Source organism: Kogia breviceps, chromosome X, assembly GCF_026419965.1.
Source record: "Kogia breviceps isolate mKogBre1 chromosome X, mKogBre1 haplotype 1, whole genome shotgun sequence".
NCBI classification, from domain to species: domain Eukaryota; kingdom Metazoa; phylum Chordata; class Mammalia; order Artiodactyla; family Physeteridae; genus Kogia; species Kogia breviceps.
The window spans coordinates 92310100-92336649 of record NC_081330.1 but is presented as its reverse complement, the minus strand read 5'-3'; the positions used below and the strand labels follow the sequence as shown (position 1 = coordinate 92336649).

The 26550-nt window shown below is 53.0% G+C and overlaps 1 protein-coding gene across 3 annotated transcripts; it reads right to left on the bottom strand.

The window, feature by feature from the left end:
• Positions 1–2041: 2041 nt before the first annotated feature.
• Positions 2042–25382, bottom strand: CACNA1F (calcium voltage-gated channel subunit alpha1 F). 3 transcript variants are annotated; one of them, XM_059049957.2, is made up of 48 exons: positions 25308–25382; positions 23830–23834; positions 23258–23363; positions 22891–23030; positions 22497–22639; positions 22243–22395; positions 21433–21629; positions 21217–21320; positions 20420–20610; positions 19913–20005; positions 19707–19800; positions 19510–19536; positions 19191–19351; positions 18073–18298; positions 16922–17129; positions 16705–16825; positions 16508–16589; positions 15489–15531; positions 15253–15304; positions 14627–14780; positions 14311–14440; positions 13777–13836; positions 13533–13639; positions 13364–13451; positions 12858–12965; positions 12710–12762; positions 11586–11732; positions 10610–10811; positions 10360–10518; positions 9429–9539; positions 9115–9198; positions 8273–8293; positions 7935–8063; positions 7528–7593; positions 7180–7271; positions 6594–6753; positions 6240–6367; positions 5845–5941; positions 5556–5658; positions 5190–5291; positions 4880–5010; positions 4510–4647; positions 4074–4243; positions 3680–3787; positions 3442–3569; positions 3225–3337; positions 2627–2824; positions 2042–2354 (listed from the first exon to the last, which is right to left on the bottom strand). In XM_059049957.2, exons 1-48 carry the CDS (start codon positions 25380–25382, stop codon positions 2124–2126), a joined length of 5739 nt encoding a protein of 1912 aa, XP_058905940.1. In that variant the 3' UTR covers positions 2042–2123. The 3 variants fall into 3 exon arrangements, with proteins under 3 accessions (XP_058905940.1, XP_058905938.1, XP_058905939.1); XM_059049955.2 differs by having other exon boundaries at positions 23738–23987; positions 25358–25382; XM_059049956.2 differs by having other exon boundaries at positions 20453–20610; positions 23738–23987; positions 25358–25382.
• Positions 25383–26550: the final 1168 nt, after the last annotated feature.

Below are 26550 nucleotides of genomic sequence, written 5' to 3'. Positions count from 1 at the left end.
TTGAACAGGTGGTAAGTGGTGGAACTAGGATTTGAACCCAGGAAGTTTGGCTCCAGCACCTGTTACTCTTAGCCACCGTGCTAACTTATCAGTACAACATCCTATAACTATATAAAATATATCTGATAACACTGGTTGCCTCCAGAGGGAAGGGAAACTTTCACTTTATACCCCTTTGTACTTTTGAACTTTGAACCATCTGAATGTATACCTATGTTTTTTTTGTTTTTTAAACAAACACACTCACACTCAAATTCACACAAATATGGAATATGTAATGGGTACTTCACAGTTACTGCCTTTTCGGGGGAAGAACATGGGTTTTGGCATTCAATTGCTTGAATTTGAATCTCACCTCTGATATTTGTTCCTGTATGACTTTGGACAGGTAAAATAATTTAAAATGGTACTTAGAGGATTGTTGCACTGACTAAACAAGATAATCACTGTAATACACTTAGCACAGGGCCCAATAAATGGTTCGTTTTACCTTCCACACATCTCTGGAATCTACTCACTTCTCACCATCTCCTCTGCCACCTCCCCTGGCTAAGGCGACCATCGTTCCTGCCAAATTTAGCATCTCCAGTCTCTTCCTCCTCCCATCTGTTTTCAGCACACCCGTCAGAGCATCTATTTAAAATGCAAAGTTAACTATGTCACTCCCCTGCTCAAATCCCTCCCGTGGCTCCCCACTGCTTTCAGGAAAAATCCCAGGGGTTGGGGCCTGGCATTCAAGGGTCTGCATCATCTGCCCTCAGGTGGCTTATCCCACTTCCTCCCTCAGCAATCGCCCTTCACTCTCTTTACCCTGCCCATGACTTACTTTCCCACAATACACCGGCCCAACCACTCCAAGCCTTTGTTTCCAGACCTAGTGCAATTCTATATTCTGAGTCCTAGCCTCCAATTTTGGCTTCCCTCAAATTTCAGTCCTGGTTCCATTGACACAAATTAGACAAATGAGAAACCCCTGCCCTGAGAGCTGGGAGGAGACCCTAGGTCAGACCCTCCCCAGGGGTGGCCGCATCCGGTGTCACTTCTCACACCACCTCCAATTCCTTTGGAGTGGGGACGACTACCACTTTGGACAACCGCTGTCACATGTCTAAGCCAGCTCAGTTTGTGCTGAGGAAAACCCAGAACAGTGCCTGGCACAAAATAAAATGCCTGATAAACCTTCACTGAATGAATGAGACCCCAGAGGTTGGGCAATGACTAAAAGTAGGGCAAGAAACAGAGAGGAGCTCTGGGATCTGGGAGTGGGGTACTGTTAGCTGGTCTCAGGAGAGCCAGGTAAGCCCTGAGTGGGTTGCCCCAGGCTAGGAGCCTCGGCCCTTTGCTGTCACCCATGTCTTTTACAAATGAATTTAAATGTCCTTTTTCTCTTTATTTATTTATTTATTTTTTGGCCACACCTGGAGGCATGCGGGATCTTAGTTCCCTGACCAGGGATCGAAAGGTGCCCTCTGCAGTGGATGCATGGAGTCTTAAACCACTGGACCACCAGGGAAGTCCGAGATTTCTTTTTTCACAAGCAGAAGGGGGAGGTGGGGGTGATCCCAATTTAGCCTCCCTTCCTGATGCTGTCAGAGGACCCCTCTGCCTAAGATACATCACATGCCAGGCTAGTTCTAACCTCCAGGCCTTTTTACTGGCAGGACTCTCCTGGAGGTTTCCTTATCCTTTCCTTTCCATCCATCTGTCCTGCCTCAGTCTGATCTGCCTGACCCCTTGTGGAATCTCTGACTTTCCCCCAACCCTCATCCGAGCCCTCACACATCCTCACTCTCTTCACTTTCCTCCATCTGTCCAGAAACCTCCCTTCCCCCACCACCTCCACTCTGTCTCCAGCTTTTTTTGGCTGCTGCCTCTTCCGCCTCCCCTCCTCCTCCTTCCTTCCCTGACGCTGAATAATCAGGCCCGGCTGTCCTGGTTTCTGGAAATACCCGCGTGTGGGCAGTGGCTCAGGGCTGAAACAGGGGATGGATAGATGGGGACCGCTGGGCAGCCCCAGACCTCCAGTGCAAAGACACCAAAATCCAGGGGTGTGGTCCATGCCAGTCTCCTTCTGAGGAAGGGAGGGCAGGAGGTTTATTGAGCAGTGGGGGAGGGATGGGAATTCAGAGGGCATGGACGCAGGCCATCTCGTCTCCCAGGTCCTCCTCATCGAAGCGGGAGAGGATGGACTCCTCGTCACTATAAAGTGAGCTGGTCCCCTGTGCCAGCAGGTCACTGGCAGCACTGTCCATCTCGTCCAGTGTCAGGCGACATGCATCTGCAATCTCCCGCTTGGCCAGGGCCACGAAGCGCGGGTCTTGGGCAAACAGGCCCAAGCCCTCAGAGATGAGCACCTGGGGGCACAGATGGAGGTCAGTGTTGACAGAGGGCACAGTATGGAGTCGAAGCAGTGTGCACAGAGGGGTTGGTGTGGATGAGTGATGAAGCCATGAGGGCACGCAGGGAAGTCAGTGGGGGACAGTGGGGCACACATCTTGCTGAGCAGAAGTCACAGAACAAAGGGATAGCTACATACACAACACAGAGACTGGGGACCCTCCTTCCCAAGCTCCCACCTTCTCCCCTTCTCTCCCATCCCTCTGGCCCCCTCCCCTTCTGGACTCACAGCCTCCACCAGGCTGTCAGCACTGCCCCTTTTGCCGTGGTTGGGGTCTGAGTGGGTTCCAGGTACGTGCAGACAGGTGAAGGTGTGCAGTGGACTGCTGGATTTGCCGAGGTATCTGTCCGCTGCTGCACCCTCCTCCACCAATAACAGTGGGGCGTATAGGAGCCGGCCCCGCTGAGGAGGGGTTGCCCAGGAACCCTGGACCAGAATAAACATCAGGAGCATAGTGATTGATGGGTATGATATGAGGATCTAGGAATCACTCCTGTGCCTACCTCTTACCCCCCAAACACACCTGGAGTCAAACTGAATGGGTATAAATCAGCCTTGGGTTTATTTCAGAGCAAAGAAGGCCTGGGTTTAAATCTCAGCTTTGCCACTTACTAGCTGTGCGATCTTGGGTAAGCCTCTCTGGGCCTCAGTTTCCTCATCTGTATACTGGGGCTAGTAACAGTACCCACCTCACAGGCATAGTGAGGACTGTGTGAATTCACACGTGCCCCCTTCTTCAGAAGGGCCTGATACGTAGTGTATTTGATACATTCAGCCTAGGCTGCCCCCCACCCCTCTGGGCCTCAGCCCCCCTCCCCCACCTCACCTGTGCCCTGCTGGGCCCTGAGTTGCGCCCACGATGATAGGTGCCTGGGATGGGTAAATCTTCACAACTGCCCTGGCGCCGCAGACACTGGATGGTGAAGGAAGGCTTCCGGCCTGGGGCTGTGGGGGGAACCAGGGTCAAAGGGGCATGTCAGTGCCTCCCCAGCCCTCTGCCCTTATGGCCCATGGGGCCCCCCAGGACCCATGTTCACTCTCACCTGCAGGCGTTGGGGGCAGCAGACGGCGGCGTGGTGCTTGGTGGCCATCCACATATCTCTGGGGTTTGTGAGGTGGCAAAAGGATGGGGCGTGGGGGAGCCCCTGCCTGCTCATCTAGGTAGGAGAGCCTGTTTGGGAGGGAGGGCTGGGGTGAGCTCAGGCCTGGGCATGCACGATGGGGTGCCATCCCTCTCGCATGTGGCTCATGGGCTCATCCTACGTGTCGCGGCCAGAGCGCTGGCTGGGGACTTCCTCTTGTTCATCCTGCTTCTCTTGCCCTTCGGTTGCCTTGGACTGAGAACTTCCTTCTTCCGGAATGGTGAAAATGAGAACCCCAGAGCTTCTCCTGGGGAAAGTGAGGCAAGTTAGGCAGACCAGATCCCCCCAGTGTGGCCCTGGGCCCCTGGTCCCCTCTCATTTCATGCCCTACCTTCTACAGAAACACTAGACTTTTTTTAACTGGGAAAATTCACATAACATAAAATTAACGTGTCATCATTTTAAAGGAGACGTGTGCTTTCTTTTAATAGACGTTCGTCTCACTGGAAACACCCTCTGCCCCCTGAAGTACCCCCATAAAGTGGCTAGTCCCTGGCTTCCCTCAAAATCCTCCTGCAGACCTTTGGCCATACCTGTGGGTGTGGGACCCAGCCTGGGGCACACTGGACTTTCTGGAGTTGGGAGCACCCCCATCGTCATCACTGGGCCCAAGGGAAAGTGAATCTGGTGGTTTGTCCCAGGCAGGCAGAGACACAGAAATCACAGAGCTCCGGCGAGATGGGGGCTGGGAGCCCATTGGGGCCTGTGGAAATCACAGGACTGAGCGTTGCATCCAGGTTATAACTAAGTCACTTGGTCAAATAGTGTGTCTCCATTGAGCTCCCCAGGGAACAAATCTGGGTCTTGCCCTCCAACAGTGGGTGGTAGGTACCAAATAAACATTTGTCTGTTGCAGGGGGTCTTCTCTGGGGGGCTTCCTCCCAGATGCAGTATGGAAATCACTCAGGGGGATGAGGGAGTATTTTACAATCAAGAGTTCCTGGGGGAGTGAAAGCTTATTGTCCTTACTTTGTATGTTTCCGGGTGCTTCTCATCTTCCTCCTCCTCTCCCTCCTGCCCCTTTTCCTCCTCCTCCTCCTCATCTGTGTCACAGGTGAGGGCCTGCCGCATCTCAGGACCCAAGTCTTGCAGGCTCCTCAGACCAGCCTGTGGGGGTGGGGAAATAGGGAAGCTGGTAGCTCAGGGTCTAAACTTCCCTGTCCCTGAGTAGGAGTGTGAGGTCGGGGAAGGAGCCCCACAGTCACCCCTGATCCTCTGTGGGTCCTGGGATCTCAGTTTCCTCATCTGTGACATGGGTTCCATGAGATCAAGAAGGCAGTCAGCCTCAGCCACAGAGCTCCCACATACCCCCACCCAGCTCAGGCCCTGCTCCCAAGACCTGAAGGGCAGAGGAGGTGCTTGGGGGAGCCTCGGCCCCTAGTAGCCCCTTTTCTTTCCTCCGCCGGAATTTGCGGAAATAGTCCTGGATCAGAAATGTGGCGTAGAATTTGCCCACGGTAACTTCTTCCTCTGGGAGCAAGGGAGAGGAGGCAAGGTCACACAGGAGTCCTCTGCTCCCCACCCCCCCACATCAAAGCTTGGACTCTCCCCCCGCACCCCTCCCTCTCCAGCCAGTGATGGTTTGGTGGTGGTGAGCAATCGTTGACATTCAGAGGCAGGCTTAAGGAATTGGGGTGGAGCTAGCTCACCGTCAGCTGGGGGGATGACCTCATCTAGCAGCTTCTGCTTCATCCGCTTCCAGATCTTTTTGATGACAATCCGCAGCTCCTGATTGGCTTGCTCCAGGTTCCCTGCATGGGGAGAGAATGTGGGGCATGAGCCAATAGGAAGAGCCTTTCACAGCCACTCCTTCACTGTTGGAGGGTGCGTCACAAACTTCTACCGCAGCCAAACACCGCCCCCGTTGGACAGGTGGGAAAACAGGCCTGGAGAAGGCAAAGTCACCTATTTTGAGGTTCAGAGCTAAGAGTGGGGCCCATCCCTCAATTAGTTTGCTCCTTGCACCTTCCCCAGGGACCCTCCCACTCCTGCCCCTCCCCCTCCTCCCCACACACCTTCTGTCTTGATCTTCAGGGATGTCCGAACGAGGGCAAAGAGTGTGGCATTGAATGTCACTGTCCCATCTGAGTTGAGAGGCATGTTCATCGCCACAAGTCTCTGTGCACACAAGGGACATGGAACCCATTTTGGGCAAATGCCAGGGATGCAGGCATGTGATGCCCAAGGGCAGAAACCTTTGAGAATGCCACCAAACACCCCCTCCCCACCCAAGGCAGGGTCCCTGCCCACCCCTGCTGTGTGGTGACAGTCCTCTCAGAGGCAGTGGTGGGCAGGTGCACAGACCTTGCAGGCCACCCGGTGTGGGCACAGCTTCCCGAATCCCAGTGGTGGCTGGATGCGTCTCAGCAGGGCAACCACATCCAGGTGCTTGATGCGGCCTCTGGGGAAGGTGGGGGTGGAAGAGAGGCACTGCTGGGTTGGAGATACACCCTCTGGTCCTTACTCAAGGCCCTACCAGCTAATCACTTCCTTGCCCCACCAACACCCCATAGTCTGCCAGGGAAGAACTGGAGGGCAGTCAGTGGGGGAGGGGAAAAGGCAGAGGACAGGGGAAGTGGGAACCTTGGGGCATCTACTGCCTGGGTAATGGGAGGCATAGGTCACAGGTTCCAGAGTTGGAGGACCGTGAGGCAGTGCACTGTCCTCTGGTATCCCAGGTACGGGGTCAGAGGGCATACTTGGCCCCGGGGTCATATTCAGACCAGATCCTCTTGAATTCATCGAGGTGATGGGGGCCCAGGATGGACCAGTCTCTGGTTAGATAATCAAAGTTGTCCATGATCACAGCCACAAAGAGATTTATGATCTGTGGGCCAGTGAGTAGGAGAGGTTAAGTGAAGGGCAGAGAAGAGTATGGGGGGTTTGGTGGGAGGCGGAGGTAAGCTTCTATGGTCATTGGGTCATGAGTCCCCGGGTTGATCTTATCGTCAGGCCAGCCTTTTCACCCGCTCTGAAGATCTGGGCTCCCCACCTCACCCCCATCAGGATCAGCCCCCGGGGCAGTAGTGGTGGTTGTGGGGATTGTTCCTTACCAGGAATGCACAGAGCATGAAGAAGCTGATAAAATAGGCTATGGCAAAATTGCTACCACAGCTAAACTCCTCACCAGGGCCGAAGTCAGACTCAGGGTCACACCGGCTCCCAGGAAGGCTGGCAAGCATTATCTCCTGCCATGCCTCACCAGTAGCACACCTGGGGGTCACACAGTGGTGCCATCTTGGGGGGGAGGCTATGAAGTCATGACAAGGGCCACTGTGGGGGCCAGAGGGGTGAGGAGATGACCTATTTCTTACCAGGGGCTACATCTGGTAAAAACAGCGTTTCAATATTTTCAAAGCTGGTGTGGCCATGTTGATGACAATCATGTTTGCATTTTACAGAGGGGGTGCTGAGGCCTATGAAAGATATACGTCTTGCAGCCAGAAAAAGGATGGCTGAGGCTAGACTATTCTGAAAGATTATTTAGAACACAGCCAGAAAAGGTCTCAGGCAATATGGAGCCCCATGCTGCCCTGTTACTTTCATAGCTTAGGCAGTCTGGGGCCCAGAGAGGATGTGTGGGTACCCAAAAGCATGCTGGAGATCAAAGCAGCAGGGGAGAGGGTGTGTGTGTGTCACCTGAACAAAAGCAGCACAGCCTGTGGAAAGGTCTGGAAGTTGTTGTTTCGGTTGATCTGTGTGCCATCCTGAAGAGCCACCTTGCCGAAAATCTGTGGGCATACAGGGGCTGTGTCAGAGGGGTGACTCTGTGCCCCTACAGGTTCCCATCCATTTCACAACACCTAATACCCAAAGGATCCTTACAACCCTGATAAGCAGGCACTGCTGACCCCATTTCACAGATGTATGAACTGACTCAGGGTGGTGCAGCTTGTCTGTCTTTCTACCCCCACTTTGGGCTCATTTCTATCTAACCCCTCTCAACAGAGGAGTGCCTGAGGGATGCTCCCCAGGGTTCCCACTTGCCTGCATCCCAATGACTGCGTAAATGAAGAATATCATTGCGATGAGAAGAGCCACATAGGGCAAGGCCTATGGGGGTGGAGAGGAGGATAGATACTCAGGTCCAGGCAGAGAACTGTTAAGCCCCAGAATGCACTCAAGCTGGGGCCTGCTGAGAGATGTGGTCCATCCCCCAAGTGCCCATGACTGGCAGGGTCTCCCAAATATGGACACAGTATTAAATACAATAGAGTAAGGTCAGTGAGGCCAAGACACATTGGGAATTGAGAGCCCACGAAAGAGAGAAAACTGGAAATGGTAAGTTGCACATGGGTATGGCATGCTGGAAGGTGTAGTTCTGGGGGCGGTAAAAGGACAAGCTGAAGGTGTGAAGTGGGGAGGAAGGGTGAACAAAGGAGTGGGGGAGTTACCTGGAAGGACTTGATGAATGTCCAGAGTAATGTGCGAATCCCTTCACCCTTACTGAGAAGCTTGACCAGCCGCATGACTCGGAAGAGGCGAAAGAATGTGATCGAAATGCGGGAACTGTCCTCAGAGCTCTGGGGTTGGGCGTGTGGTGGGTATGCTCAGTCCACATTTGCCCCAGCCACCTCCCTGTCTCATGCTTTGGCCCTCCCAGCCTCCAAATCCCTCAGAACCCAGGCCCCAGGGTGGTCAGGGAGCATTTCTAAGGACTTTAGGGAAGAAAGGAAAGGAGGGTAGGTGAAGAGAGAGTCAGAGAGTCCCTGTTGTGAGGTGGGGGGGCTACCTCGCCAAGGTGGCCACCATTCTGCACGGAGATATTGCCAAAACAGAGGTGATGGAGGAGATGATGAGATCACAGGGCCAATGAACAAGGAGAGAAATGATGGAGCAGATACGGGGGATAATGGATGGTAGAGTTATTATCCAAGGGATGATAAGGAAGATTATGTGGTAATGGATCAGGATGGTTGAAGGAAAAGTTGGTAATGAGGGTTAAAGGTAGAGGAGAGGGCACAGGAGATGGTGGAGGAGAGATATTGGAGCCAATGGAGGAAATGATGAAGCCGGTGGTTTCACGGAGATGAGAGAACCAATGGAGGATCCAATGGAGAAGCCAGTGATGGAGATATGGACCCAGCAGCATTGTCAATGGAGGACCATGTAGTACCCAGTGAAAGAGATGATGGAGCCAACCGTGCAGTCAGTGGTGATGACAGAACCGTGAAAGACCCAGTGTCAGAGACGATGGTGTCGGTGGAGGAAATGGAGCCAACGAAGGAATCAGAGGAGACGATGGAGTCAAAGCAGGAGTTGGTGGAGATGATGGGACCAATGGAGGGGGATGTAGAGGCGATGAAGAAAATAATAGAAATAACAGGAGAGTTATTTTAGGAGATGCTGGAGCCAGAGGATAGCTTGCAAATGAATGAGCGGGAGCTGGTAGAAGGGGGCTTTGGCTGAACCCAATAGGGACTCAAGAGACAGAGCTAGAGGGAGGAGCTCTGAGTCTCCAGGAGTGGGGTGGATGTGAGTGGGAACCACCTCCCCATATGAAAGAAAGCACTGGGTTTGAGGTGAGGGAAAGTTGGTAGGGGGTGAATGGGTTAGTGGAGAGCCAGTCCTCACGTTGACTTCAGTGACGGCAATGTCCACTACGCTGCCCACCACAATAAGAGCATCAAACGTGTTCCAGGCATCAGTAAAGTAATGCTGTAAACAGGAGGAAAGCAGTGCCCTGTCTTCTCAGAGCTAGCAAGCTAGGGTATGGGGCTAGTAGTGGTTGGGGGCATTGGGGAGGCAGGGTCTAGGTTGGATCAAATGACAAGGCTGCATCTAGATCCCTCTTCCTCCCTAGTCTCATGACTCCCTGGTTGCTGCCCCCCTGAGAGCTATGCAGTGAGTTCCACTCTAAGGAATGGGTCTAGGCCTGGGGGGGGTACCTTGGGTTTGAAGGCAATGATTTTGAGCACCATCTCAACAGTGAAGAGGCCAGTGAAAACCATGTTGAGGATGTCCATGACATAGTTGAAGGGAGCAGTCTGCTCATAGTGCTGGGGGAGAAAATCAGATGTGGGGACATAGCCTGAGGCAGAGATTCCCCCCCACACCCCAACCAAATATTCTCTGTCTTGGACTGAGGTAAGTCTGGGGACGTGGTAGCACTATGGGTTGGCCAAACCTCTCACACTGTCCACCTACCATTATGGATATTGGAAAGCCCAGCTCTTGATTTCCTAGCTTTCCTTGCAGCTAGTTCTGACTAATGAGACAGAAACATAAGCTTTCTGCTGCTTGGGCAACTTCTGTGAAGAATATTTTTGATTCCCAATAAAAGGGTCAAGTGAGGAGAGTCCCTTGGTGCAACCTTCCTTCCTTTTTCCTTCTTTGAATGTGTTTTTGATACCTGGAACTGTGGCAGCCATCTTGTGACCATGAAGCAACAATCATGAGAACGAAAGCCAACTTACTAAGAATAGTGGAGCAGAAAGACAGAGCCTGGGTCCCTGATGAGCAATGAGCAAACAGCCTACCTCTGCACTGCTTGCTATGTGAGGTAACTATCATAATTCATTGACTCCAGGATACACATCTTTTCACAGTTTAGAATCTCTGAAATTGGGGTGCATTTCACAGTCAGTGACAACTTACATTTGCCATTTTTTCCACATTCTCACATCTCTGAAATCAGGATACAACTTATGATTATTGGCCTTTGATTTGAAGATATGTGACACATATCTTTAAAGCTTAAGCCTCTGTCAGTTGGGGGTGTTGTTACTTGCAGCCTAAAGCATTCCTGACAGTTCTCAAGGATTTGTGCAGACAGAATAGGGTCAGGTGTCTGGCAGGATCAGGGTGGGGAGCTCAGACCTGCATGGCTAGAGCAACCGTGTTGAGCAGGATGAGCAGGAACATGAGATACTCGAAGGCAGCAGAGTTCACAGTGGCCCACACCCGATACTGATGCGGGTTCTTGGGGATATAGCGGCGGAGTGGCTGGGCCTTGAGGGCATACTCCACACACTGGCGCTGTGTATAGGTGCAAGGCATGAGTGAGCAGTGGGGTCCCGAGGCAAGGAGCTGGGGGCGGGGGGTTTGTGGATCAGGGGTCAGAGGTCACCTGGTTCTTGTCCAGCTCACAGTCTTGGTACTCCTGCTCGCCCTGGGCACGGAAGGTGATGATGACGAAGCCCACAAAGATGTTCATCATGAAGAAAGCAATGATGATGATGTAGACAATGAAGAACACTGAGATCTCCACGTGGTAATTATAGATGGGGCCCTTGTTCTCTGCGTTTGCATCGATGGCCTTATACAGCAGCCTGGGGAGCCAGTGGGGGCAAGTGAAGGTATATCCTAGACCCCTCAGACCTGTCCCCAGACACCTTAGGCACCCCAGAATATCCCCAAAGATCCCCAAATCCCCTGACCTAACTATCTGAGACCTACACACCAGGCCCTCAAAGACTCCCAAAGCCCAGCCCTCCAGGGATCCATAGATCCCCATCCAATCTTCCTGAGAAACCCCACCCAGGCCCTCTAAGACCCCCAAATCCCTTAAGTTCCCACAGACTCCCAGTTCTCCTCCAGTCATCTGAGGATCCCCATGCAGCTCCCCAGAACTCCCCAACAAGCCCCAAAGATCTCTAAATCCCCTGTCCTATCAACTTGAATTCCTTGCTCCATCGCCCCCCACCTAGTACTCCCAAAGACTTGTGCAGCTATCTGGAAACCCCTGAATCTCCAGCTCCATCTCCTCCAAGACCTCCACCCAGTCCCCCCAGACGTCTCCCTGGTACCCCCCTCCCAAATCCCACGCATTCCTCTCTAGACTTCCACCTAGTGCCTCAGAGACCTCTCTACCCAATTCTTGGAGGCCCCCTCACCCAGGTCCCCAAAGCACCCCCAGCCAACTTCTGGGAGATCCCCACCTAGTCATCTGATACACCCACCAGTCCTCAGAAAGCCCTATCCACTCTCCAGAGACCTTCTTCACATCCCAAGGTACCCTTCCACCCATCCCCAGGATATCCAAAGCCAATCCCCTAAAGACTCTTGCCCAGTCCCCTGCCCATCCCTGGGGCCCTGCCCCTCACGCAGGCCAGCCTTCGAAGGTGGAGACAGTGAACAGGGCCATCATGGCTGAAAGGACATTGTCAAAGTTGAAATCACTGTTGACCCAGAGCCGCTCCCGGACCAGGGGCCTTGACACATCTCCATCGGGGTAGACCAGGAAGGAGCCCCTGTGGATGTTGCAGACATGCTGGGTGGGTGAGGAGGGGTAGGGAGCTGTGGAATGGGGACTGGTGTCTCCAGTATGGAGACAGCAGGGTATAGTGGTGGAGCTGGATAGCCTGGGTTCCAATCCTGCCCTTCCATTTACTGCTGGGTGACCTTGGGCGTTTAACCTCTGTGCTTTGGTTTTCCCCATTTATGACATAAGGATAATGACAGAACATATTCCCTGGCTTTTTACAAGGATTAATTTTGTTAATCAATGAGAACAGTGTCTGGCACATTGTTGGGGCTGTATATGTTAGCTATCATCAGCATTATTATCACCATCATTGCCACCCAGGAAAAAGCAATACGAATAATAGCCAACATTTATCAGCACTAAGTATATGCCAGGCACTGTGCTAGGCTTTACATGTACTAACTATACATTGTAGTACACTCTCTGTGTGGTAACTCATTTGCTCCTCACAACAACCTTGTGAAATCCACACTCTTTTTATCCCCATTTTTCACTTGAGGAAAATGGGACTCAGCAAGGTTAAGAAATGTATCCAAGTCTCATGAGACGAATTTGAACCAGGAATGTCTCATTTCAGCGAACTATTACCCTCTGTAGGAGTCTCAAGACGGAAGCTGGGGACTTGGTGGTGGGGGTCGGGTGTTTGGGGATTGTTGGGATTCTGGAGTGGAATGTAGGTAACTCTGGGGAATGTGGAGATGGGTTTTGGGCAGTTATTGGGGGGGCCTCTTAAGGACTGGTGATGTCTGAGGGTTTTTGCCATTCTTAGGAGAATTCTCAGGATGTATCTTGGGGCCTTGAGCAAATCTGGGGTCTTGGGGGCCTTGATAAAATCTGGGGGGGTTCTCTGAAGTTCTTTGGAGGAAGATCTAGGGGTTTTAGAGGCCTGGGTGAGATCTAGGGGCCTCTCTGGACTTTGGGAGAGTCCTGGGCTCCATGGAGGGTAGGGTTTCAGGTACTCACTTGCATTCTTGGGGTGTGTGTTTGGCCTCATCAGTACAACTGTAGAATTTCCCCTGCAGAAAGGATATTTGTCAAGCAGATTCACCCTTCATCCCCCGGCCCCGTGCCTTGATTCATGCCTGGGCTTCCCTCCAGTGTTTCCTCCCACCTTGAAGAGCTGCACACCAATGCAGGCGAACATGAATTGCAGGAGCGTGGTCACAATCATGATATTCCCGATGGTCCGGATGGCCACGAACACACACTGCACCACGTGCTGCAGACACCCACAAATATGGCTCATGGACACCGCAGGCCACGGTGGCCACAGGGCAAGGACTCTGGGCATGGATGGAGCTCAGGGACTTGGGTCAGGAACATGTGGTCTTGGGTGAAGGATGTGTGGGTACCAATGGGAAATGTGTTTGCCAGACGGGTATGTGGCCACATGTCAGGAACTTGGATCACAGAAATGTGGCCTTTGGTAAGGAATGGACGGTCACTTGTAAGGAACATGGATGAGGCCACATGGCCAGTGGTCAGGGCCGTGTGGTTACACATTGCGGCCAGGCTATGTGGTCATGCATCACTGCAAATGGTCAGTCGGATCAGTGATCCTGGCCCCAGGGGCGGGGCAGGGTCTGGGTCCCATGGATTTGGGTGGGATGGGAGTACCTTGAGTCCTTTAGCCCTGTTGATGGCTCGGAGGGGCCGTAGTACTCGGAGTACTCGAAGAATCTTCACCACCGAGATGGCACTGGAGCTGAGGAGGGGGCAGTCCTCAGGCCATGGCCCAGGCCAGGCCTTGGCTCTTGGAGGAATGGGGCAGGCAGGTGTCACTCACTGGATGCCAAAGGAGATGAGGGACACGCTGACCACCAGAAGATCCAACAGATTGAACCAGCTACGGCAGAAAGAGCCATGGTGCAGGAAAGCCCCAAACACTGTCATCTGCGGAGTAGTGGGACATCAGGCTAGTTAGACCCCAGATCCGGGGAGAGAGAGGGCAGCTGGGGATGGAAACAGGAGAGGTGGGCTGCAGGCATGGGTGCGGTAACTAGGGGTATGATGGGGGGTCCATTAGTCACCTTTAGTAGAATCTCCACGGTGAAAATGGAGGTGAAGGCATAATCGAAGTACCCCAGAATCTGGGGGGCAAGAAAGAGGGGGAGCCACCGAGTCATGGTTGAGGGGGATCCTAGCTGTGTGTATCCCTCAGTAAGTTTTGCTGTCCCTCCTTCCCTCTCTCCTCCCCTCCCTCTCTCTCTCTCTCTCTCTCATCATCATCATCATCAATGACTTTTCTACAAGGCAAAAGCCTTGACCACCAGAAAGACAAGGGTTCAGACTTGGGCTCCTCTGCCTCTACTCAGCTACATGGGTGGCCCTGGTCTGCTCAACCTCTGAGCACAGCTTCCTCCTCTGCCAAACACTGATCACCTCCCCGGTGCTTCCCCAAGTGTGGTGCACTCATAATAAAGGCTGGAACTACTGCAGCTGTCATTATTGCTCCTCTCTCTTTGCCCAGCTAGGAATCTTCTCCCTGCCTCCACCCTGGCCCCAGCTTGTGCCCAGGAGGACACCCTTGGGAGTGTCCCCTGAGTCCCCAGCCCAATGCTCACGTGGTTGCGGAAGGAGTGGGCTCGGATGGGGTCCTCAGCTGCCAGGGACACACTGCTGAGGATGATGAACACCAGGATAAGATTGGTGAAGACGTGATGGTGGATGAGGGTGTGGCAGGCCTTCCTCAGCCTGGGGAGTGGGGAATGGTCCATGGTCAGAACACAGGACCGTAGAGTTGATGGAGGGAGCCCGAGAGATACAGCATGGGCCCTGTTGCATAAGGCCATGCACCCCACCCAAGCCTTGGCTGCTCCCTGGTCCTCCCCCTGCCCCAGCCCCTCCTGCCCCAACTCCCTGTACATTCGCAGCACTCACGGGTTGGTTTGGCTGAGGCAGAAGAAGGCGCTGCCCTCAGGGATGGGTACCACCTTCTCCTTGGGTACAACTTCCTGCAGGAGTTCCACATGCCCGGCACCCCCTTCCTCCTCCTCCTCTTCCTCCTCCTCCTCCTCCTCCTCCTCCTCCATGCCTGGCAGCAGAGGAAAATCAAAGGAGAGAGAATTAATTGAGATAATGTATGTAAAGCACCTAGAACAGTGCTTGTCATGTGGTAAATTCTCATCTCCCTGCTAGAATGTCAGCTCCTCAGAGAAGGGATTTCAGACTGCTTTGTTCACTGTGGTGTCCTCAGCACTTAGAACAGTGCGTGGGACACAGGAGGGGCTCAGTAAATGTGTGTTGAATGCGCATTGCCATCTTCAGTCATATACATAATATTTTATAATAAAGGCTCTGAGAAGTTCTGCAGTAAAACAAAATGTCTGTTTCTCTTCTTTAATCTCAGCGTCTCACATGTTCCTGGCCACACGCCAAGCCCATTATTTTTAAGATGATGTCGGAGAAGGCTGCTCTCCAGAGAGGAGGGTCTCAGGGGTCACGAGCTCTGCCTGGGTGCTGTCCCCAAGGTCCCATACCTCTTCCACCTGGCCTTGCCCACTTGCCTGCTCCTTCATTTTTTGCACCTTCCTCTTCCTCATTCTCCCCACCAGGCACCTGGGGACAGGAAGATGGGGGTCATTGGTGATGGGGTAGACACCAGGGGATGGACACAGGGGAGGCATGGGAGGGACACAATAAAGAAGGAATGAATAGGCAGAGGATGCGGGATAGACACACACGCATAGACAGACATTGGTGGTAGTGGGAGGTGTAGACAGTGCCCAGGCCTCTAACTCACCAGTGCTCCATTCTCCTGTGCAGTTTCCTCAGTGTTCTTCTCCCTGTGCAAGGAAATTGGGGAGGAGGTGACTGTTAAGGATTGAAGCAGATAGGCAAGGCCAAGGGAGGGGGTCATTGCCATCAGAACAGACCTTTCTCAGGTCCCATACAACCTCCCTGCTTCCTGCCTCATCCCCTTAGTCTATTCTCACAGCAGCAGGAGGGATGCTGTTAAATTCTACCTCTGATACATTCCTCCTCTGCTCACACCTCTCTCATGGCTCCCCACCACTCAGAGCAAAACCCAGAGTTCTCACCATGGCCCAGAATGCCCTTCATCTGGCTTTTCTATTCCCCCCATTTGAGCTCACCTCCTACCACTCTTCTTGTTCCCAGACCAGGTATCGAACCCGGGGCCCCGGGTGAAAGCAGTGAAAGAGCCGAGTCCTAACCACTGGACGGCCAGGGAATTCCCTCCATGGTGTTTTTTGAATGTGCTTAAGAACATTATCACCTCAAGACCTTTGCACTTGCTGTCCCCTTGCCTTGAACACTCTTTCCCCAGATATTTGCATGGCTCACTCCCCCACTTCATTCAGGCCTCTCTTTAACTGTCACCTTCTCATAGAGGCCTTCCTTGATTACCCTAACCAAAATAGCAATCTTCATTTCTCTCTATTCTCTTATTCTGATTTCTTTTTCTTCATTACATATTATTAACATATATTTAATTAAATTATATTATTATATATTCATTTGTTTGTTTTGCTTGCCCTCCCCAACTAGAATGTCAGCTCCATGAAAGCAAGGACTCTGTCTTCTTTGACCCCTGCTGTCTCTTTAGCATCTAGAACAGGGCCTGGCAAAAAGTAGGTGCTCAATAAATGCATGTTCAGTGAATGAGAACTGGAAGGTTGGATCTGCAGATGGGGATTGCCAGGGTGACCAAGGCATCTCTGGTGGTGTGGGATGTGTGTGGGAGGGTCCCAGTCAGGGATCCCAGGGAGAGACTGTCTTGGAGGCAGAGCCAGACCTCACCTGCCCTTGTCCTTGTCAATGCCTGCATCTCCACTGGCCAGGTTGTCCACAGCAATGGCAAGAAACACATTCAACAGGATGTCTGGGGTGAGCTCAGGCTACAAGGATGGAGAAGCAGCCTGCCTATGGAGTGCCCATGTCCCCATTATCCTCCCCCAGCCCTGCCATGATCCAGCCTCCCAACGCTCTGAGGATACAGTTGCCACAGATGAAGAGGATGATGAAGTACACGCATACCAGCATCCCTGGGAAGAAGGGGCCACCATAGGCCATGATACCATCATACATGACCACATTCCAGTCCTCACCTGTCAGGATCTGGGGGTGGGAGGTCACCGTGAAGCTCTTGGGACCCTCTCCCCAACCTTGGGTCCCCCCGCCTTGCCCACCCATCCCATGATCTCCAGGTCCCACCTGAAAGACAGTGAGGAGGGCCTGGGGGAAGGTGTCAAAGGTGCTTCGCTTGGTGTGGGTCTGGTCAAAGTTGAACTTGCCCCCAAACAGCTGCATGCCAAGCAGGGAGAAGATGATGATAAAGAGGAAGAGGAGAAGCAGCAAGGATGCAATGGATTTCATCGAATTGAGCAGGGACGCCACTAAATTGCTCAGAGATGCCCAGTGCCTGCAGCAGAGATGGAGGGGGAAGGATTGACATGTCCATTGGTGAGTCAGGAGCCGGGGCAGGGCTCCAGCTTGGGGTGCACTGGGGCGGACGGGGTTAAGATGAGCTTTTGTGTCATTGTTGGAAGTGATTTTGGAGTTGGAGTGAGGTGAGAATAAGAAGTAAGGGGAAGGTTGTATTCGGGGTTGGGGTTGGCATTAGGGGAGATGAGGTTAGTATGGAGGGTATATGGAAGTTGGTGAAGTTAAAATTGGGTTTCAGGTTGGGCCTGGGGTTAGGGATTGTAGCTGGGGATGGGGTTGGGGAATATTTGGAGTTGTAGATGACTGAGTCGGGGATAAGTCTGTGGCTGAGGGTTGGGATAGAGGAGAGGATGGATGGGGATGAGATTGGGGCTGGGACTGGGGATGGGTTTGCATTTGGAGATAGGCTGATGGTTATGAGTTTGGGATGTGGGGGTTGTGGCTAGTGACGGAGAGGAGGCTGGGAGCTAGGAATGAGGCTGGAGGTGGGCTTGGGCTTGGGCTTGGGTTATGCGGCTGTAAATGAACTTGTGGATGATGAGTGGTTGGTGGTTGGGGTTGGAGATGGTGTTATGGTTGGGGGTGGGGGACGGGGTTTGGGTTGGGGATGAGTATGGAGTTGAGTTTGGAGATGGGTTGGGAGTAATGTTCTAGCTGAAGTTGAGGCTGAGGAAGGGGATGGAAATGGAGTAGACACCCTCCCCAGTGGACTTTAATCTCCAGAAAGGCAGGAACTTGTGTCTGCTTTGATTCCTGGTGTTCCCCTAGGGCCTGGAAGGGTGCCTTGTATGCAGTAGGCACTCAATGGATATTTGATAAATGGATGGTGATGAGGATATTGTCATTATGGGAGCTGGAGTGGTGGCTGTTGGGGCTGTGTTTGGGGCCCCCGTCCTCTCCCCCGACACACACACACACACCTGGTGACCTTAAAGATCCTGAGGAGGCGCACACAGCGGAGCACCGAGATGCCCAGGGGCTGCATGGCGCCCACCTCCACCAGGGTGGTCTCCAGGATGCCCCCACAGACCACGAAGCAGTCAAAGCGGTTGAAGAAGGAGGAGACGTAGACAGAGGGCCCCAGACTATATAACTTGAGAAGCATCTCCACCGTGAACAGACAGAGCAACACTTTGTTGGCATACTCTGTGGGGAGAGGGGCAGCAGGGGTGACTGGGCTAGTCAGTTTTTGTGGTGACATGTGGGGAGGTAGGGGCCATGGGGCGATCTGGGGTATTTGGTATCCGTCCAGTCACAGGCCGGTGGCGTGGTTAGGACTAGGGATCGGGTGAGTTTGTAGGTCACAGTGGGCAAGGTTTTGAGGGGCTTGGAGCTGGGGCGAGGGGCAGAGCTGGGGTGTGGGCCTCGGTCAGCCTCTATGAATACAGAAAAACTCCAATTCAAGGGTAGAGTTAGAATCTGGGGTTTAGTTGGGGCTGGGGCTGGTTTGAGGGTTGGGATTAGAAGCGTACTCAGTATTCAGGTTGGGGGCTGAGATTAAGATGAATAATAGTAAGAGCTAACACTTGTAAAGTGTTAGCTTTATGTGGGCCAGGCAATGTTCTAAGCATTTTTCACTTTAACTCATTTAATCCTCCCCACCACCCCCTGAAGTGGCTACTACTACTATTCCCATTTTGTAGATGGGGAAATTGAGGCACAGAGGGCTTAACTTGTCCAGTCAGTGTGGTGTTAAGAGCCTGGACTTTGGAGCCAGGCTGCCTGCGTTTGCCACTCACTAGCTGAGTCCTGGGATTAGTCACTTACTGCAGCTTAGTATTTAATTCACCTAAAGTTGCAGTGAAGAGAAATTGAGTGAGTACAGGTAAAGTGCTGAGAACAGAGCTTGACACACACAGCAAGTGCTATACAAGTGTAAGCTACAAGGTAGGATGGAACAGGCTAAAGTTCCTGCATTTACTTGGGTAGGAGGGCAGTATCTGGGGGTGTGGGGCACCCGAGAGATCCTGGATAGGAACTTCTGGGGTGGAAGGGATTGGGGGCTGGGGGAGAGGGCTGGAAGGCTGGAGGAGTGCACCCTGGATCTGGGTGAGCCAGATGGGCTGCCCGTGGTGCTCCGAGGCGATGGTCAGCGTGTTGAGGAAGACGAGCAGCAGCACGGCCCAGTAGCAGGCATTAGACTTCACAGCCCGCCGGCAGCGCGCCCGAAGGCCCCGGTTGGCTCGGCGGAGGCAGCGGCTGTGGGGATGGGGAACCCATCGGCTGGGATCACCTACCTAAGCCTGCCCTGAGGGGCTCCGGTGGGGGAGCCCGGCGGTCATGGGGGGCTTGGAGGGCTTGGAGGTGGGGCTCACAAAGTCATGGGGTCCAGCAGTCACACAACTTTTCCAACTCACCAGACACTGGTTTTCATGATCTTGTTTCTGGAAAAGAGGCGGATGGGAGGTAGGCATTGTCAGGGGCTGAGCGGCAGTCAGCAGCGAGGGTTGGAGGTCAGGGGCTGAGGTCAAGTTTGGAGGCTAAAGTAAGGATTGGGGTCAGGGTCTGTTCTGGGTTCTGGCTGGGTCAGGGGTCAAGGGCTGGGGGCCCTCACAGGCAGCGTGTACAGCTGGCCAGAGACCCCTCTTCCTCTTCCTCATCGCCTGCGGTATCTGCCATCGAACCGGTGTCACTGGCTGGGAGGCTGGCTGTGGGCAGGGTGGAAGAAGAGGTCGGCACATGAAGATCCCAGGGTTCTGCCTTTGGCTTTTTCCTCTGCCTACCCATCCCTCCCCCTTGTCAACCTTGCTGGACCCCCACCGTGGCTGCTGGTGGAGTGGGTGGAGTGGGTGGAGTGACTGAACCAGTGCAGACGTCCTCGTCTCCTATTGGTCAGCTCTGCCAGTTGTGGCCCTGTGGGGACATGGAGGACAGTGGTGGAGCACAGCCTGGGGCGGGGTTAGGGCCCCGCGTGTGGGGGTGGTGGGGTGGGGGTGGTGTTATTTGGAGTCTTTGTTCTGGGTGCAGTCTGGGAAGGGTATCTGAGTCTGGGTTCTGTGTCCTAACCGGAGGCTGGGCCTAGAGTTTTGTTTGTTTGTTTGGTTTTGGTTTTTTTTTTGGCCACACAGCATGTCATGTGGGATCTTAGTTCCCCAACCAGGGATCGAGCCCGTGCTCCCTGCAGTGGAAGCGCGGAGTCTTAACCACTGGACCTCCAGGGAAGACCCAGGGACCTAGAGTTGCTGCGGGCTGGGGCTGGATCTCAGGAGGGCAGCCCACATCTGAAGATGTGTGGAGCAGGGAGTGGGCCAGGTTGGGATTGCCTACGGTGGCTGGCCTGGCCCTCTTGAGCCACAGAACCAAAGTTGCCATCAGCTGAGGGGTCCTCCATGTCCAGCTCCTCCGCCTGTGTGATCCAGTCCAGGTAGCCCCGCAGGTCCTCCTCCAGCTGCTGCTTCTCTCGAAGCTTCTGGAAGTCCCCTCGTGCTTTTGCCTTCTCCCTCTCCTTGGAGAACTCTCTGAGGGAGAATAGAAGGTTAGGTGGGGGAACAACCCTGGCCCCCTTGCCGTCACCTCCCCGCCACGCTGACCTCCTTGCTGTTCTTTGAATATGCTAAGCACATTTTAGATTTGGAGCCTTTGCACTGCTGTTCCCTTTGCTTGGCACACTCTTTCCTCAGATACCCACATGGCTTAATCTCTTTCACACTTTTACTCAGATAACACCATCTCAAGGAGGCCTGTCCTTATTGTCATTATTTGTAATTGCAAGATCTCAGCATTCCTATCTTAACTCTTCCTTTCTTTCCATAGCACATATTCCATATAAGACACTACACATATGTGTGTGTACGTATGTACACACACACACATTTATTGAGTATGTTGCTATTGTCTGTCTCTCCTCACCAGAATGTAATATCCAGGAAGGCAGAGATTTTTGTCTTTTGTTCCATTCCTAAAACAGTGCCTCACACACAGTAGATGCTCAATATTGATTGAATGAATGAAGGGGTATTTTAAATGGGTTTTGAAGGATGCCTAGCAGTTTGCCAGGAACAAAGTAAAGGGACAGGGGCTGAGGCGCAGGAAGGAAGGCCCGGGTAGGTGTCTAGGTTCCTCACCCACTCAGGACACCAAGTACAAGGTTGAGGACGAAGAAGGATCCAAAGATGACAAGACTCACGAAATACACCCAGGGCAGCTCATACCCCATGGCATCCTGCATCTAGGGAGAGAGAGGGGGCATGCATCCCTCAGGGTATGCGGGCACTCCTGCCCGAGCTCGGTGAGGAAAGGCAGGTGCAGCTTCTGCACTGTGTGCCCGCCGTCCACCTCACCCAGTAGAGCACGTCAGTCCAGCCTTCCATGGTGATGCACTGGAAGACTGTCAGCATGGCGAAGAAGAAATTGTCGAAGTTGGTGATGCCTCCGTTGGGACCTTCCCAGCGTCCGCGGCACTCGGTCTGGTTCAGCGTACAAGCACGCCCCGATCCCGATGACGCACAGGGCGATGGGTCCTCCTCCGCCTCTATGTCTGTGGGAAGACTGGAGCTCTGGAACCCGAAGCACTCCCACCCACAGTCGTTGCCACCTTGGAGGTCCGCCTACCTGAGAAGCTCGCCTCAGGGTTCTAGATTTTTCTAAAGCAAAGACAACCCTTAGCCTCTGACTGTGCTGGGTCAGGATTCTGAACCCCTGGGAAGCTGTGAAGCCCAACCACAGGGATCTGAGGAGTGGGACTGTAAACCTTGGGGCAGAATCTTGTGAATAACAGTGAGGCGTGAGCCTAGGAGCAGTCTTGTGAATTTGCGAGGGTCTCTTGAAAGAAGGGTGGGGCCAAGACTTGGGTTTGGGTGTGGATGAAAAAGGCCTGACTATTTGGGACCAGTTCTGGAGAATGGAGTCTTCAGTGTGGGATAGGGCCTTAACCTGTGAGTGGAAACTTGTGATAGGGCGCAGCAGTTAGCTAGGGGGGCGGTTGTCGTCTGGAATTGAGGGCGGAGTCTTGAATATGGGGGGCGGAGCCTGAACTTGGGGGCGGAGTGTTGTGAATTTGAGTGTGTCCCCTTGAGAACAGGGTGGGGCTTAGGAGCCAATGGAGGGGGCGTATCCTGTCCCGGGTGGGGGGGTGGAGTGGGCTTGCTGACCAGATCCCAGGAAGTAGCACGTTTTGTGCATGCGTCCGAGGAACAGCTCGAGTCCGATGATGGCGTAAATGATGATGACAAAGAGCACGAGAAGTGCGATATGCAGCAGCGGCACCAGCGCCTTCATGATGGAATTGAGCACTATGTGCAGGCCTGTGGGGAGCGAGGGGTGTGCAACGTAGGGGCGGGGTCAGCTCAGCCCCCCTCCCGCTCTCCCCTCCGCTACCTCCAAGCCCGGGGGACAAGCCACTCACTCGGGACCCCGGACACCAGCCTCAGTGGCCTCAGCACCCGAAACGCCCGCAACGCCTTCACATCGAAGCCCCCCGGCTTCCCTCCGGCATGCGGGGCGTCCCCCGGGCGTCCGGGCCCCTGCTCCAGCAGCACGCTGAACAGCCTGATGGGGGAGCACAGGACAAGGAGGCGGGGGTCAGGCGTTCGGAACCCCCCCTTTCCCCCTCCCTTCTTCTCGGAAAAGTACAAGTCCCTGTAACTGGAAATGCAAATAGGTTTAAAGTATGTTAATATTCCTGATTCTGGCTGCTGAATGGAGGCAGTCAGAAGCAGTCGCTTCCCCGAGCCCCGAATTTAGCGGGCCTGCGGTGGGAAGTTGAGCTAAGGTTGGGGGTATCCCCTGCAGAGGCGCACCCGACCACGACGATGATGAAGTCGAGCAGGTTCCAGCCATTGCGGATGTAGGCGCTGGGGTGGAGCACCAGCCCGTAGGCCACGATCTTGAGCACGGTCTCCACGGTGAAAATCACCAAGAATACGTACTCCACCTGCTCCTGGGGGTGGAGCCGGGGGTGGGGGGCGGGAGATCGGGGAGTTATTTGGGAGTGGGGTTTGTTTGACGGGGGTAGGGGAAGAGGAGCGTAGCGTGGACCGAGGGTGGGGCTGGGCAGGAGAGGGTCATCTGGGTCAGAGAGGGGCGGGGCCTGGCTGGAAGGCTTGAGGTGTGGCTCTACTGGGGCTGTATCTAGCTGGAGGCGGGGTGGGGCGGGGCTAGCCTCACCAGGTTGTGGTTGGCAGTGTTGGAGTCATCCTCTGGGAAGGGGATGTAGACCCCAAGGGCCACGCAGTTGGCAAAGATGGTCAGCAGGATGAGGATGTCGAAGGGCCTCGGGTGGACACAGTTAAGGACCCAGGCAGAGTGGTCTCAGAGCCCCACATTCCCTTGGGGCCCTCCCCACCCAATGCTGACCCTTGACCCTAAGGTGACCAGCTCTGACATTCCCAGCCCCTGCCCTGACCAAGGCCTTGACTCTGATCCCCCTGGAAACCTTAGCCATCCTCAACTCTTGCTGAGATTTAGTCTTTGACTCTTGATCCCCCTGGTGACCTTCACCTTTCTCAACTCCCCCTTGAATCCAGTTCTTAATCCTTGATCCCTGGTGACCTCAGCCCTCTTCCATTCCAGCCCTGGCTTAATCCTTGACTCTTGGTACCCTGGTGACCTTCACCCCTGAGCCCTGCCCTTGGCCTTCCAGGATGCTTCCATTCCACGATGCTGATGCAGGACCGCCGCAGGGGGTTTGCCAGGGTGAGGCAGAAGAGTGCCCGGGGTGAGCGCTGGGCACTGGCCACTGCCACTGTCTTGTGCTTACTGTGCTGAGTCCTTCGCTTAGGGGTCCCCGGGCTGGATGCCTCGCCGATTTCACCACCTGATGCTGGGGGCCCAGTGCACAGCCCCCATTCCGGCCCAGGGCCTGTCCCGTTGGCTGGACTGGGCTCTGGGGTGGTGTCTGTGTGGAGAAACCGAGTGGGGGGACAGGGTATTGGGGCAATCATGGTGCCTCCTACATGATCCTATCCCTCTGTCTGAGGGAAGGAGAGAAGAGCCTGTAAAATTAGGGAAAGTTGAGGGTACCTGAGTTAAAGATTGGGGGATAAGAGTTGGGATTGGAGTTGATTGATGATAGAGTGAGAGTTTATAGGGGAGTGAGGGGGAGATTTTGTTTCTAGTTGAAGTAGGGTTTGGTGTTAGATTTGGGGGTAGAGCTTAAACTGGCATGGGGTTGGATTAAGTTTATAGCACTGGAAGCAAATTTAGGATTAAATTTGAGTGGTAGATTTGGGGTTGGGTTTAAATACCGGTGGGAGTAAAGTGTTCTTGAGATATGATTTAGGGTTAGGACTGGATATTTGAATGAGTTGGAATTTGAATTAGGATCAAGGTTAGGGTTTAACTTGAGTTTGGGTGGGATCTGAGTTTTTCACTGAGGTTTTCAGCAAAAGTTATTCCCAAGTCCCATGGCCTTGTTTCAGCCTCCAAGGGGCAGTGGGTTGGCCTGGTTAAGATACCCAGCTTTGGAGGAAACAAGCTATCTGAATTTAAATCTTGACTCTACCACTTGGTAGCTGTGTGTGGCCTTGAGCAAATTATGTAACCTCTCTGAGCCTTAATTTCCTTATCTGTATAATGAGATGACAGAAAGAGTACCTACACTATAGGGTTGCTGTGAGGATTAAATGAGTTCAGCATTCAGAAGAATGTCTGGCACACAGTATTATCCCCATTTTGCAGGTGGAGAAATTGATGCAAAAACAGAGGTTAAGTGATTTGATGAAGTAGCTGAATTTGGAGCCAAGTCCAGGCAGTCTCTGACTCTAAGCCTTCACAACTTACTACCACCATCAAATGTGTATTCTCGCTCTCTCTCTCTCCCTCTCTCTCTTTGGTACTTAAAAATGGGTCTGCACTCTTTTTGGAAAGTCAGAGACCCACTCACTAACAGTGCTTATATCCAGGGGTTGGGGTTGAGTTTCGGTAACTTTAGAGCTCATGGTAAGGTCTGTATTCACGTTGGGGTTTAGGCTCTAACGGGGGTTTGCCCTCTGGTTGGTAAAGTTTGTGTTAGGATTAAGCTTGGGGCTGGCACTGGAGTTGAAGTTGGGGTGGGCGCTAGGATAGAGATCAGGGCCAGGATTGGGGTTGGGTTTCAGTTGGGATCTAAGGCTGTGTTTGGGGCTGGCTGGGGTGGGAACAGGGTGATGTGATTCTGGTCCCCTAAAGGCTCTCCAGGGGTGGGGAGTGGGTGGGTCAGAGGGGCTGAGGATGGAGCAGAGCCCAGGCTTGCTCCAAGGGTCTGCAGGGGTGGAAGCCTGCTCTCACCTTTCCCGCCTTCAGATGCCGCCATCCTCCTTTCGAGGTTGAAGAGCCATCTGCACACAGCCCCCCTCTCTTCCCCCAGCTTTGGAGGGATTAAGGTCACAGGGCGGGGCCATAACAGGGTCGGATGGGAAGGTGAGGAGGGGTGAAGATGGGACACTTGTGGGCCAGAGTCTGGCAACAGAAAAGGCACTGATTTAAAAATATATATTTTTACAAAATATATACCAGCACCAGAGTCAGAAACTAAAATAAGAAAAATGATAATTGTTTCCCAACAGTACCTGAAATTCGAAGTATGTAGGAATAGACCTAACATAACATATGTGCAAGATCTCCATGGAAAAAAATTATCAAGTGATTAAAGGGGGCCTAAATAAATGGAGAGATACATTAAATTTACTAATTGAAATAGTCAATATTGTGAAGATGTCAATTCTTCCCAAAGTGATCCAGAGATTCAATGCAGTCCCAAACAAAAATCTCAGAAGGGACTTCCCTGGTGGCGCAGTGGTTAAGAATCCGCCCGCCAATGCAGGGGACACGAGCCCTGGTCCGGGAAGAGTCCACACGCCGGGAGCAACTAAGCTCGTGTGCCACAACTACTGAGCCTGCGCTCTAGAGCCCGCGAGCCACAGTTACTGAAGCCCGCGCGCCTAGAGCCCGTGCTCCGCAACAAGAGAAGCCACTGCAGTGAGAAGCCCGCGCACCGCAACAAAGAGTAGCCCCCGCTCGCCGCAACAAAGACCACGCGCAGCGACAAAGACCCAACACAGCCAAAAATAAATTAATTAATTTAAAAAATCTCAAGAGATTTTTCCTTGAAATTTGACAAACTGATTCTAAAATGTATATTGATATACAAAAGAACTAGAAAAGCCAAAATCCTTTGAAAAATAACAAGATGGGAGGACTTGCCATATCAGATATCAAAGCTTGTTATAAAGCAAGAGTAATTACGAACAGAATAGAGTTCAGAAACTGAGTCCCACATATAGGTACACGTGATTTATGACAAACGTTGGCACTACTGAGCAGTGGAGGCAGGGTGGTCTTTTTCATGAATGGTGGTTATATGGATGTTTACTATGTAATTATTCTCTGGAGTGTACACACACATATATATATATAACATTAAAATAAAGCATTTATTGAATGCATGAATACTAGTGACTGTAACTTACATAGTGGTTTTT

What these genes read in the sequence shown, in the direction of transcription:
- CACNA1F (XM_059049955.2), bottom strand. Translation starts at nt 25,382, where the DNA reads ATGGCGGCATCTGAAGGCGGGAAAG. An exon ending in ACCTTCGAAGGCTGGCCTGC is followed by an intron (nt 10,812 to 11,585) that starts GTGAGGGGCAGG and finishes CTGGCTCCCCAG; the next exon opens with GCTGCTGTATAAGGCCATCG. An exon ending in ACGCAGTCATTGGGATGCAG is followed by an intron (nt 7,272 to 7,527) that starts GCAAGTGGGAAC and finishes GTATGCCCACAG; the next exon opens with ATTTTCGGCAAGGTGGCTCT.